Below are 13,693 nucleotides of genomic sequence, written 5' to 3'. Positions count from 1 at the left end.
CTTCTTAAAAGTCCATCGGCAGTCAAATGAACGCCTTATCTGTTTCGGCCTTTGCGAATCGCATCGCCACTCGGTCATGGACCTGTTCGACTTGTAGAAGTCAGTTGGTCCGAAGTAAGCCCTTTCGAGATTTCAGTGCAAGAGGTTTCGCATCGCGGAGAGGCTCGAGGAAAAGCAATGGTCACAAGTCCGGCCCTAAACGGCCGCTGTTATATGCCTCGGCTGGTGTTGGTACTGTAGGCGCGACCGCGCTTGCATTCACCGACGATATCAAGAGTAGCTATGAGGCGGCAGAACGAACAGGAAGAGTGGCGGTTGCGCTCGCCGTGTGTATCAACGAGTATGTATTTACTCGTCATTGGGTGTAGCGGGTGCGAAACTAATATGTTGAGTAGTTACCGAACAACACTAAACGCCAGAGAAACGACAGCAGACCATGATGCACAGGAGAGCATGCTCAAGGCATGTCACAAACGATGCGCCGAACGGACTCTTGTTGTGCTGGAAAAGAACGGCGGGATCTTTATCAAACTCGGCCAGCATCTGGTATGACCTCCATCAACTTCGGAGCTCGAACGATCGGACTAATTACTACGCCAGAGCGCCATGAATTACCTCCTACCATCCGAATGGACAAACACTTTCATCCCCTTGCAGGACAAGTGCCCTGTATCTTCACTTGAGTCGATCGAGGATATGTTTCGCAAAGATACAGGAGAAGAGCTTTGGGACTATTTCTCTGATTTCGCGCCTGAACCAATTGGCGCTGCCTCTCTTGCTCAGGTACATCTGGCATCCATCAAGGGGTCAAATCAGAAGGTTGCGGTCAAGGTTCAACATCCTGAGCTTGAAGCATGGGCACCCCTGGATCTAGCGCTTACCCGGTACACATTTTCGACCCTGAAAAGATTCTTCCCCGAATATGATCTTGAGTGGCTCTCTTCTGAGATGGACGTTTCTCTTCCTAAAGAACTTGACTTCCAAGAAGAGGCCAACAATGCCCGACGTATGAAGGAGCACTTCGCCAAGATTCCACAGCTACCCCTGATTATCCCCGAGGTCATCTGGGCTAAGAAGCGAATCATTGTCATGGCGTGCGAAGCGGGAAGCAGACTCGACGATTTGGAGTATTTGGATAAGAACGGTATAGACCGAGATGAAGTATCTGCCACGTTGGCGCGTATCTTCAACGAAATGATCTTTGGTGATGGTGCACCCCTGCACTGTGATCCTCACGGTGGCAACATTGCAATCCGCAAGAACAATACCCGCCGGGGCCTTGGACGAGGTCCTAACTTTGACGTGATTTTATATGATCATGGTCTTTACCGCGACATAGAGCTTCCTTTGCGGAGATCATACGCCAAGATGTGGCTTGCGGTTATTGATGGCGACATGGATCGAATGAAGAAGTATGCACATGAGGTTGCCGGTATAGAAGACAAGGATTTCCCCCTCTTTGCTTCAGCAATCACCGGTCGAGACTACAGTATTGTTAGCAAGTCTGGATCTATCCTCGAGACTCGAACAGCGGATGAGCAAAAGACAATGAGCGGGGCTTTGCAGGAGGGTCTCATTGTCGACCTCGTGCAGCTTCTCAGCCGCGTGCCTCGCATCATCCTTCTAATTCTCAAGACAAATGACCTAACTCGAAGCCTGGACGAGAATCTCCAGACACGGCAGGGTCCCATCCGTTCGTTCATGATCCTCGCACGATATTGCACCAAGACCGTATTCCACGAGAAGATTGAAGAGATCGGTCAAAACGGCTCATTCCTTTGGCCACTCAATGCTCTGCGGTTGTTTGCTGCATGGGTTGGTTTCATGCGCGTGGAGATCAAGTTAGAGGCCTTTGAACTTTGGCTATCAACCAAGAGAATGTTGGGTCTAGGCAGCTTAGAGTTTTCGGGTGCGGCGTTCCAAAAGTGAAAGATGATAACGAATTAGAAGATGTGTCGATATAGAGTATATACCTTGATGGCGTGACACCCAGAGCATATAGAAGCCAGTCACACAAGGTTCATGATGCAATGCATTCATATCAAGTAATAACATGATTGCACTTCAACTGTACAATTATGCCGATAGCCAGTTTCAGTTACTTACTTATGTTCTACTTCCACAACTCACCAACGTGTTAGCTCTTTGAAAACAAAACAATTTTCAAGTTGACTTAGGATAATGTCATGGAAAGCGGTTACTTCGGAAGCAGTTTTCGCTTGGTCAACAACAGTTGGGGAGTCTTATTTCAAGGCCATTGGCATGGGCCCTTCTCCTTTGGCCTCTTTGCTCCCTTCTTTCTGCCAGGATAGCCTATTGCCTCCTCTTCATTTTCCAAATACGTTGATATTCTGCACTGCAGAGCATCTCTCCGTGATATCTGTACATATTGAGTCTAAGAAGAAAGGCAATGTGAGAGGAGGTCTATGTCTATACTTCCTTTTCACGAAAGTGCGAATCTCTATTCGATGACACGCAGAAACGCCGTGTATTGTTCTCCCTGTTGATTGTTGATTCGTCAAGTTCATGGCAAGTGTGGAATTGAGGCACAGGCTGAATTCTTTATCGATGCTGCTCACAAACAGAGTCAGACGCATGTTCTTCAAAGGATTTATTTTTTCATGTCCCATTCTTGGCCTGAGATGGTATTTCCTGGTAATGTCAAGCTTATTTATACAGGCGTCCGTCATTCAACTTGGTGGTTCTACCAGATCAATTACTGAATGAGGTCTAACGAGGGCTAGGATGACTTCAAGTTAACGAACAGAGGACCGAAGCTGCAAAAATGGTGGTTCCGCCCGGGATCGAACCGGGGACCTTCTCGGTGTTAACGAGATGCCATAACCAACTAGACCACGGAACCTGTCCTCTTGTACTTTTAGCGAGGCATAGGCGGCTCATTGCACCGGTCTGAAGATCTACGGACGGCAATAGTAGTAGAATGTACTCCGTAGGGCTGAAGTAATCACTACGAAACTTGAGTTGGTAATCCAGACAAACAGAATTGGCTATGCTGCATATAGAAGGCCTCCTTTATAATTATGCAGTGGAGGTGGCGCTTCTGTGGGAGTTAGTTGTGGCATCTCGTTCACTGGTTCGGCCCTGGTTCGGCCCCGGGCAGAACCACCACTTCAGCAGCTTCAGTCACTCAAGTCTTGGGTTATGGACAATGGTCGTCTTCTTTCTCCTCTTGCAGAAAGTTCTGCTGTAGAAGCAGTTGCCCAGGAGTCTGATATTCATACTTAGGCTTGAGTCGGTATACCTCCAGAGGGGATGTTATTTGAGATAACCACCAAGACAACCAAATGTGGACGATGCACAGGCTCAACAAATTAAATGCTATATTTAACACCTTAGTTATAGGATCGCTACGATATCATGTCTTGTCCATCCCAACTCCGCGCCATCCCATGTTGATTTTTCAACCCTAACATGCATAAACCAAATCAAAGAACGAATTCCACTCTGCGCCAGCTTATTCAAACGAACCCTTACCCAATAAATCACCTACGACCCCCACTCTCCTCTCTGCTCCTTTTATCTTTCTTTCTTCTCTCTTTCGCTCATTCTGCTCTAGCTTTGCTCGTCTCTCGTTGTCACGAGCAAAAGCATGTACACCGCTCTTCTTGCTGGCTCCCTTCTTGATCTTAGCCTCCTCACCAAATCCGCTCGCCGGTGCTGGTGAACCAGAGCTTGTGGTAGAGACTGTACCAGATACAAATGAATTTGTAGTAGCACGGCGAAGCAGAGCAGGGACTTTGAATGAGGAGCTTGATGCTGTTGCAAAGGCGAGGCGGCCAGTGCTAACGTTTGAAGAACCATTGCGTTTTAAACTGATGCGATCAACGACAGCAACACGGCCACGGCGGGGGTTGGGGGTATCATTCTCCTTATCGCTGCGAGTTTCTGTGGCAATATTGTCTTCACCTTCGCTGTCTGAGCCCACTTCAGTTGCAGGGATAACTGAACCATGGGGTTCTTCCAACAGATCGGATAAAGTTTCGCGAACTTCACCAATGTTGGAGGGCTTCTTGCCATCCTTGGTCCTACGCAGATAGCCAGGGACCCTGTTACCCGCAGGGCCGAAAACCTTCTGAGGTTGGCTGTCAGGAACAGTCTGAGCCTCGCTGCTTTCATCCTGAGACTGGGACTGTGAGGACTCAACAATCTCCTCTGGTGCATCCAAAAAGTCCATTTCATCATCACTGCCACGATCTTCGATCGTTCGTAAGAAGGCCTGATTTCCGGGGTTCTCGGCTATCTTCTTGACACGCTCGTCGGAAAATAGAGCTTTCTGCATTTTAGCAAACTGTCGACGCTTCATTCGACGGCGAGCCTCGCCATCATCATCTGAATCATCAAGGTCGTAGCCTGCACCTCGTTTACGGCGAAGCATGCCAGTCGTGATGTCCTTGAAAAGCTTCTCCACCTGCTTCTCATCTTCTGCCTGTTCTCGAGCGCTATGGAATGTCAGTCTTGATGTAAATGATTCGGGATGTAGCACCTACGCATATAAAGCAGCGAGTTTGGCTCCATCAACGTCGTTACCAGCAGTGTCGTCTATAATGTCTTTGAGTGAAGCGGCAGATTCATTGTCACTGTCCTCGCCATCTGCACCACCCAGCCCAGCATATTCATCTTCGGATTCCTCAGCTTGCTCCTGAACCATCTCTTTTGCCTTGCTGTTCTTGTGATCAAACTCGGGTTGGAGCCGTTTCTTATGTTCGTTCTTGGCACCCTCCCTCAACGCTTCAAAAACATTATCAGTCTTGTATGCAAATGCCGGCTCTGGTGTTTCCTGAATGCGTTGAGATGTCTCTATTCTGCGGCGAAGGCGGCCACGGCGGACGAGTGGCGAAGCTTGGGTCGGGTCGTCGTGATCGACCAACATAGTCTCTGTAGTCGAAACTGGTGCCTCGATAAATCTGTTCTTTAAGGGTGTTTGGTCTTGGAGCCCACCATCCTGAGTAAAATCAATCATTTCGGAAATTTGAGTGCTCTCTTCCCGAAGCAAGCTGTCCAGGCCGCGCATTTGAGACTGAGAAAGGTCGAGAGCGATGTCTTGAGCATTCCTTTGGCTGTCATTCTTTTGACTGTCCACGATCATGTCCTCCATGGGCTCGTCGATGGTCGCAGAGAAGTTGGAGTCGGGAAAATGATCGAAATCGGGCATCAGGGATTGGGTTGGGCCGTCTGCAGAATTCATTTGGCTGTCGTCCATGGTACCGGCGAAAATTTGCGTGAGACCGAGACCGGCCGGCCCTTGTACCGGTAAACCAGGGATAAAGTTCTTCTTTGCTGAACGGAGGACTGATCTAGGTGCAGTTGGAGATTGGGTGTTTGGGACTGTTGGTGACATGTGGACAGTAGTGTTTGGTCTCGGTGTCATTTCGACTGTGTCCTCCTCCTCCTCCTCCTCCTCCTCCTCCTCCTCGTCGGAAAGAACAATAGGCTTTCGCAATCGTCGGTATCTTGTAGCAGGGAACTCTTCTATATCGTCCTGAGCATCTTGACTGGCAATAAGAGTTGCATCGTCATTCTCATCAGCTGAGGCCTCAGACTCTCCATCTCGAGCCTCGACTTCGACCATGTTATTGCCATCTGCTTGCTCCTCGTCACTGAGTTCCTCCTCGTCCTCAGATCCGGACAACTCAACAACTGATCCTTCTCCGTCAGCTTCGTTTCCAGATGCCTGATACTCGTCGTCCTCGCTGTCATCCCAAGCCAAGGGGTCAACTTCGCCATTCTCCTTCGCTTCCTTCTTGGCGGCTGCTTTCTCCTTTTGCCTGATCATCTGTGCCTCCACCCTTGCCCTAGCGACAATGTCCTCAGCGTCTTGCATTTGACGCTCACGCTCTTCAGCGGTCTGAACAACGACACCTTGAGCCTTGAGCAGATCAACTCTGCGGTCACGCTCTACCTTAGCTTGCTGCCGAGCCTTCTGATACAGATAGGCCTGGAGTTCTCCTGCTGTCATGCCGTGATTTTCGTTCTTTCGCCTTGTCTCCTTGCCGGGAGATTTTAGTTGGGCCAGGGCGCGTAATGCTTGAACGGAACTGTGTTCTTGTGCTTTCTTTGCTGGCGCCATGTCGAATACAGCTCGAATCTTGTCCTTGGTGGTGTTTGTAATCTCTAACTCGTCATCCGAACCTACCATGGTCACATTGGCTTTCATAGGTGGAAGCTTGACTCGAAATTGGCGCCTCGGATTTTGCACGGGCTGTTCCTGTTCGGTTCGAGTCTCCACAGCCTTTCCCTTTCCTTTATCTGGTTTGAGTCTGGTTGTCTCAGCCAGGCTGTCTATAGTTGGCAAGTCAAATTCATCGTCACCAGGAGCAGTTTCTGGATCTGTAACGGCGGTGGCAGTCTCTTTAGAAACTGGGGGGGAACTTGGTGGTGTATCAACACCCTGCATTTCAACATCGCTGTGTGGTGTCGGGACCCTACTCGAGCTGGCAACATCTGGTTCTGGTTCACCTGCCGGGCGAAAGTTGAAACGCTCAAACAAACTGTTCTTGGTGATCTTCTTTCGTGTCTTGGCTTCATGTGCCAACTGCATATTTCTCGACATTCTCTGAGTTTCTCTCTTCATCTCTTCGATGGCCTTCTTGCTGGCTTTACGAGCACTGGGTCGCTCGGCCTGCGTTAGTCGTCGGCCGCCTTCATCGTCGGTAATACTGGAATTATCGTCATCCGAGACCATCTCTTCCATCTCCTGGGTGACTTTCTGTTGCTTTGCCCGTTTTGCGGCCTCTGTTGCTTCTTTAGCGGCATCTTCGTCACGCCTCTTTTGTCTGCGGCGCTCCAGCATCGCTTTAAAGCGATCGGATTTGAGGGCAGGCATGTCAACCTCTGAATCAGAGCCATTATGTATAGATCGGGTTGGCGAAGAGCGAAGAGGTGATGATACGAAAAGTGTTGGGCTGGGACCACGAGAGGTGCGCTTCGAGGCTGGTGATGAAGGTGCCTTGCGAACTAATCTTCGGCGTGTAACAAGAGCATCATCCTCTTGCGATTCAGCATCGGGCATGCTAATATTGTCTGCCTTCTCCACTTCTTCAGTCGCCTTCTCTCCTAGCTCGTGGGTCGTCTCTATACAGTCCCCAGTACTTTCTCTCTGCAAAGAAGACGAGCTCCCGGACGCCTTTTGCTGCCATGTCCGTTGCATCCTGGCCGCCAGCTTGCCTCGTGGCCTAATTATGTCATTATCCGATTCATCGGACGCTTCTTGATCAGGTATGGCCTGTGTTGGAAGGTTGAGGTGGTTTTTTGAGTTATGGTCTTTGTATTGGTTTGAAGAGGATGCCTCGTCGTCACTACTCTCAAGAGCTGCAAGTTGCGCTTTGAATCTAGACTGTGGTGAAAGTGGTTCGGGAGTTCCACCCTCTGAGGAGTGGGAGGAAGCTCGTGGGGGAGTAGCCATTGTGATATCGATGGTAGGTATAGTTTTGACAGAAAGTGATCAGCGAAAAGATGGAAATAACAAGCAAATTAGCATCTAGTCCTCAGGAGTGAATAATATTTTGTTTTGACATTAGAGTGGATGTTGATCTGTGGGAGACTGAGGATAATGGAAACTCCCGAGTCTAAGTGGTAGTGGGGAGCTCAACGCGACGCGCGGGCCATGGAAAAGCGTTGGCGTGGAGAGACGCGTTGATACGCATCAATCACGCGTAAGGTTTGCCAGCCACAGTAAAATTCAATTAACACCCCTGAGTTCCAATGTCTCAGAGGATACATGGCGAGGGCCAGGCATGAATCCGACATCTTGCACGGCGATATTGCACATGGCACGTATATTTATATCGTGTTTTCTTATATCATGAGGATAATGGCACAATTAAATTTAGTTTTCTATGCGGCTAATTGATCTCTCCTCCGTTTTTTATAAATTTTCAGTTTTCAAATACCAACATGAGCATCCAGTAAAGACTGTCCTTATAGCTATCCCCCCTCTAAATCAATCAACGTCAAGAGTATGAAACATATGCGTTACGACTAGAAGAGCTTATGCTCAAGAGTCATGTCAGATTCCGGCTCGAGGCCAACGCAAGCACGGAAAATGTTAGTCAGAGCAGCGCGCTGCTTGGCCAGTGCATTGACAACGGGAGTGCCAGGAGGGGTGAGGGGAGCCTTCAGCATGTAGCTGAGGACGCTCAAGACGCTGTGGAAGCTCTTGTACTCGGTAGTAGCAGTACCGTCAGAAGATACAGCCTTCCACTGGATACGAGACATCATCTCGGCAATGATGACCAAGTCAATGATCAAAGGAGAGGCCAGAAGCGAGTCTTCGCAGATGTTGAAGAGCCTGAAAATGGTCAGTCGCAGTCTATTGCATTCGAAACATTGACATCAACTTACGAAATGGTCTGGTGACCGCCCATGAAAATCTCGGCATAGTATTCGTCAAGAGCACGCTTGTTGTCGGCAACCGCAGGCATATACTTGATCACAACGCAGTGGTCAGGGTGCTCGCCCTTCTTGTACAGAACGTGGTTAGCCTCGACCATGTCATCAACGACATTGGACTTCGAGATTTCCTTGGAGCGGAACTGTTTCTGGGAACTCAAGTTCTTGCCATCGTTGTTGCCAAGATGGTTGTAGCTGGCAATAGATGTCAATTTAATACCAGCATTGATGAGGAAATCAACCAGGGCGGATTTCATCTTGGTCTGGCCAGACTTGAAATCATCACCACCAATGAAGGCATTGTGCTTCTCAGCAAGCTCGATGGCGCCGGGAACAAAGGTGTTCTGTGGGGAGCCGTTGATGAAAGGGGCGTTCTCAAGAATACAGGCAACGGCAAAGACAGTTGAGGGGGAGACCTCCTCGTGGCCCTGCTCAATGGCCTTGAGAAGGTTGTCTGCAGTGTCGTTGACGCCCTCGATCAGGTCGGCATATCGCTCAGTATTGGCAGTCCACATGATGATGACCTTGTCAAGGCCGTTCTTGGCCTTAAAGTCACGGATGTCCTGGCGGATTTTCTCAACGTGGGCCCGGCAAGCCTTGGAGCCTTCGAGAACGTTATCAGCACGGTCCTCCTGGTTGGCAGCAATGAAGTCTGGGTAGTAGATGGAGGGAAGGGGAACCATCTCAGCCATCTCCTTCTTGACCTGGGCCTTGAGGGTGGGCTCGAGGACCTGAGCGCGATCCATGGCCTGAGCCAGGTTCATCTTGCTAATGTCCCAGCCGCCAATGACAAGGTCGTTGGGGTGAACCATAGGGAGAATGTTGTGGAAGGGAATGTTGATCTCCTGATGGGTCTTGGCATCATGGCCGAGCTTGAGGGTCGAGCCCATAACAACAGAGCCGTAGTAGTTGGACTCGCGAGGACCCTCCTTGGTATCCCAGGCGAGTTGGCGGCGGTTGGCGAGGATGCCGGCGGTGACGGTAGTGCCGTTGTTGCCTCCGAGGCCAACCAACATCATGCCGACCTTAGGGATCTTACGGTCGACCTTGAAGTCATAGAGAGTCTCATTTGGAGTGGCAACATACTTGCCATTAGCATCAACGTCAACCTTGGTAGTGCGGTAGGTGTATCGGGAACGAATTTCCGCATCAGTGTAGGTGACGTTTGGGGAGTTGACGGTGAAGAGGTCCTGAGTAGCTGAGGAACCTCGGCCGTTGTAGACCGCCCCGTTCGAGGAGCCCGTGCCTACTTCCGCGTGAGGAGCCATGATGAGAAGAGGTGGCTTTACGTGGAAATTTGCGAATTGTTTGAGATTGGACGGGTTCTGTTTGAAATTTGACCTTTACTGTTCAAAGGTCGAGTCCGCTGAGCCTCCGGAATCGGCTGAGCAGCGGGCTCCTGCGAACGGGTGGTGCGTCCTTTTGTAAAGTCAGCATCTGTCATCGTCTTTCTTGGATCCTATTAGATGACTTACGAGTTAAGGAGATTGGAAAACGTCTTGACGACTGTAGTGACCAAGGGTCAAGGCCTTGGTCTTTATGATAAGATTCTTTGGAGGGGGTTTGTTGATGGCGGGGTAGCGGGGCAGATGGATGTCAAGAGAGGGAGATTTTGACCGAAAATAAGAGTTTTAAAGAGTTTGGATATGCTGTTTAGCTGGTTGTAAGTTGACGAGGTTTGCTGGTGAAGGAAAAGAGAGAGAAACGGAGTATAGTTCGGGGATGGGGAGGGTTCAAATATGGCAGACTCCGGGAGACGTACCTTGGTACTGCCACTTTTCCCTCGCTTGGCTGTCGTGGACGTTCGGGCGGTGAGGTTTACAAGGAGCCAATAGTGGGGTAGCGATATTCTAGCGGCTGGGGACGCGGAGAGCTCGGAACAGCGTGTGTATTGATGATATTGAGCTACTGTAAGCTACTGTATGTTTTCCATGCATGTCTGTGGACACCTGGTGCTAGCACACATCCATTGGATTCCTAGAGCCGAGAAAGAGGTATGGATAGTGTCTCCATCCTCCAGATTTTCCCACATTTCTCCCACGATTTTCGCCCATGGAGTTGGGGTTCAGTCGGCGGATACAGCTTCAAATAAGAACTTGTGGCTGTACGGTTGACCCCGGCTTATCAAGGGTTTTCTTTTCTTTTCTTTTCTTTCCTTTCCCTCTGGTGATATGATTGTGCGGAGTAAGCGTGTTGTACTAGTTGTTGATATTTGTTGAATATGCTTGGTTTGGCGAAGGCACTTCCGCAAACAACAGCCCATGCTCATGCAGCTTAACCCTGCCTCGTAACCCTTCCTCTCCCGCCCGAACCATTGGCTCGAGCCCCTGACGTTGTGCATCTCTCTCAGCATTCGACAACGACAACCTGACTTGACCTTTCTTAACCTTTCTTAACCCGTGCGGGACAAAAGCGGTGGGCCTGTCTCTAAGCATAATAAATTGTCTCATCCGATATTGTCAACATCTTCCAACATGATTGGCTCTACCCAGGACCTTCGGTGATCATACAGGTCTGTCCTACGGAGTATTGTTGTTGGGTTATTCGCCAGCAAGTCTAGAGCACTGGGTCAAGCTTGAACGGGTAAAGGGTCTCCTGTATTACAGGCTTTATTAGCCGTCGATGACTTGTTGTTGTGACTATCAACGACTAAGGTATCTTTGGTGTCGCGATAAGCGTTTCTAGATATTACTGGAATCGATAAAGATTTCAGAACTCTCCAACCACAATACTGTTGACGTCTGTTCCACGGATGGTGAGCCCTATTTAGCAAGCCGCGTTCGAAATCGACTCTGATTAATCAAATACCATCTCTAGGGTAGATATAGATAGAGGGATTTTTGGATGATGATTCCGATTGCTAGTAGCACGTCGCGTGCATTCTTATCACAACGTGGACTTGCATTGACTAGGTAGGTATGTAGGTAGGTATCCAGAGCCTTTGAAATAATTGGCTTACAATCTTGACCAACTGGCGAGGATCATCTGTACTGTCACTCGTTATCTCTCGCCGCTGCCTGGGGTTGATCAACCTCGATCAATCCACGTTAGCCCAGCGCCACGATGCCCCGGAGCCTCCAGCGATTAGAGGATGAAGGCACCGGATATTATCATGGAATGGCATAGCTCTCTAGGAAGGGCCGCAATCTTCTTAAATTGTATATCTCAAGGTAATTGTTCTTCACATTGGCTGGTTGGGAAGTAGCTCTATTCACATGTGTAGCGAGGAAGTGCAGCAGAAAGATGCAATGCCGAGCCGAATACCCACATGGCTTCTGTATGGTGTTGAGATCGTCAGAAGACCCTGGCCTCTACAATGTCGTCCCTCACCGTCTAATGCGGGAGAAGCTGGTACATCCGGGTCAAATCGCATTGTGGGAGTATCAGGAGAAGACGTGACGAAAGAGGGGGAGTCATATACTCCCGCCATTCGTAGTGACACTCGAGAACAGACAGCCAGACCTCTTCAACGTCGGGTCCCATGGCCATAGTAGCCACCCACTGACTATAGCCCATTCCTAATTCTGGCTTCCCATGCCTGGAACCCGAAGGAGGTATAGCTTTCTCCGTCCCCAGGCTGTCATCTCGGCCGTGATTTCGAAATGAATGATACAGGTCAAGTTTTCGTCTATGTGTTGGCCATATGCCACACCATTTGCAGACTTGATTCAAATACAGGGTCCAGAAATCGTTGCTATAGTTGATGACTTGTTGACGCATTTCTGCTTTGACAGACCCATGTGCCCGAGCCCGAGACTGGTCACGATAGCCGATCGACGATCACACCTCAAGACTACTCCGGTCTCAGCCATGTCATAATACCAAATGATTGTCCTTGGAGAGCCCTGAATGACGTGCCAAAGCCAACCTTATAGGCAGACGGGCCAGGGGTAACTCTCAAGCTCATGACTAGCTAGTCCAAGCTAAAGTATCCTGAACTTGAAGCCATTAAATGTTTGATAAGGAACTGGTAAGGTGACTTCAGAGGCTCGTGTTGACTTGGCGCATTACTTTTGAAGGTCTCTAACAGACAGAATGAAAATTTGACAGTGTCACCAGTTACGAAGCCCATATTGGTTGATGAAATCAATTGACAGAGAGACATTCATGTTACTGGGTAATCCCCCCCACGCCTTTGATAAGATGATGGTGAAGTATTCATCACAACGCGTCTTTGATGTATTAGAAAATCGCCAACCCTCCTCCAACACAGGGGCAGCTCTGTTAATCGAGGGCCAATATCCGTCAACGGTCGTGGCGGCAAGTTTGCAATTCTTTTAGTCTAACGACACTGAAAGTTTCAAATTGTGGCGCCCCAGCTAACGATCTATTGAAAATCAGGCCAGTGCATGGCTGTCGGATTGATTACAGTCCGTGGCCATGGTCTATTAATGTCGTAGCGGGTTCTTGATCTCCCGATCAGAGACCTGAGACAGTGGATCATCGCTTGTAGCCTGGTTCCTCTTCTGCAAATAGTCATAAGAAGAGTTGTATAGTAGATCCTGTCCGAAGTATAGACGTAGGTAGTCAAGACGGGCTTGCAAAGCAAACGGGTACACTCGCGTTGAACCATGGTCTGCATCAACACTGTCATTTATTAAACACGAGATATAACCTGCTGCATTTGGTGTATGGTGTGAAGATCAGCCACTACTCCGTATTCACCCACGACTTAACCCGCGGAATGAGTGCAGGTAATTATATAGGTCAACCCTCCAGTCACATTAAACGAGCCAATAGAGTGGGCAATTATCATATGGCCGTATTAATTCTATCCAATGATCCAGTTATGTTAAACTACACACGAACTCTACATGATAGCTAAACCAGGTTTACTTACTGTAGAAAACTTGGCGATGTGGCCATGCAGTAGCAATGCCGTCAGAGAACACATTGATTTGCAGAGACGGATAATTACGTAGCAGTGGTCATATTGCCAGAGTTGGATTCACGATAGCGACAGGCGGAGCTCTCACACCACACCGCGAGTAATAAAAGAAACATTAAATGAGGCAGATCCCCTTTCGGTGGACGTCTGTCCAAAACAAGACTAGTTGGTAAGACAAGCCCCTTCATTGGACAGAGCTGCCTGCAAGGTACCCGAGTTGTTGACGGTTTTGACGGTTTTCAGTGGATCTTCTCGACCTTATCCATGGGCAACAGTGGATATTGGCATCAATGACCAGGTTACAGAGAACTTCCTGTGGCGCTTATCCCATGACTGGATTCGGCTGAGGCCGGGCTCAGTCTGGCTCGTTTCTTTGGTTCTTCGCTTTCGATTGCT

General features: G+C 49.1%; 3 protein-coding genes and 1 non-coding gene across 4 annotated transcripts; 1 reads left to right on the top strand and 3 right to left on the bottom strand.

The window, feature by feature from the left end:
- Positions 1–26: 26 nt before the first annotated feature.
- FMAN_07701 (related to bacterial aminoglycoside acetyltransferase regulators) lies at positions 27–1,929 on the top strand (the record flags this gene model as incomplete). Its single annotated transcript, XM_041831357.1, has 3 exons — positions 27–340; positions 396–546; positions 601–1,929. 3 exons carry the CDS (start codon positions 27–29, stop codon positions 1,927–1,929), a joined length of 1,794 nt encoding a protein of 597 aa, XP_041681928.1.
- Positions 1,930–2,789: 860 nt separating this feature from the next.
- On the bottom strand, positions 2,790–2,863 carry tRNA. The gene has a single exon. It is a non-coding gene; the product is annotated as a tRNA-Val (tRNA).
- Positions 2,864–3,475: 612 nt separating this feature from the next.
- FMAN_07700 (uncharacterized protein) lies at positions 3,476–7,423 on the bottom strand (the record flags this gene model as incomplete). Its single annotated transcript, XM_041831356.1, has 2 exons — positions 3,476–4,460; positions 4,509–7,423. 2 exons carry the CDS (start codon positions 7,421–7,423, stop codon positions 3,476–3,478), a joined length of 3,900 nt encoding a protein of 1,299 aa, XP_041681927.1.
- A 575-nt stretch (positions 7,424–7,998) lies between these two features.
- Positions 7,999–9,677, bottom strand: FMAN_07699 (putative myo-inositol 1-phosphate synthase (MIPS); the record flags this gene model as incomplete). The annotated part of the gene is made up of 2 exons (XM_041831355.1): positions 7,999–8,308; positions 8,362–9,677. The coding sequence occupies 2 exons, from the start codon at positions 9,675–9,677 to the stop codon at positions 7,999–8,001; spliced, it is 1,626 nt and encodes a 541-aa protein (XP_041681926.1).
- Positions 9,678–13,693: the final 4,016 nt, after the last annotated feature.

Source organism: Fusarium mangiferae (genome assembly GCF_900044065.1).
Source record: "Fusarium mangiferae strain MRC7560 genome assembly, contig: FMAN_scaffold005, whole genome shotgun sequence".
In the NCBI taxonomy this organism is placed as follows: Eukaryota; Fungi; Ascomycota; class Sordariomycetes; order Hypocreales; family Nectriaceae; genus Fusarium; species Fusarium mangiferae.
The sequence above is the reverse complement of the archived record's forward strand: the minus strand, read 5'-3'. Positions and strand labels throughout refer to the sequence as shown.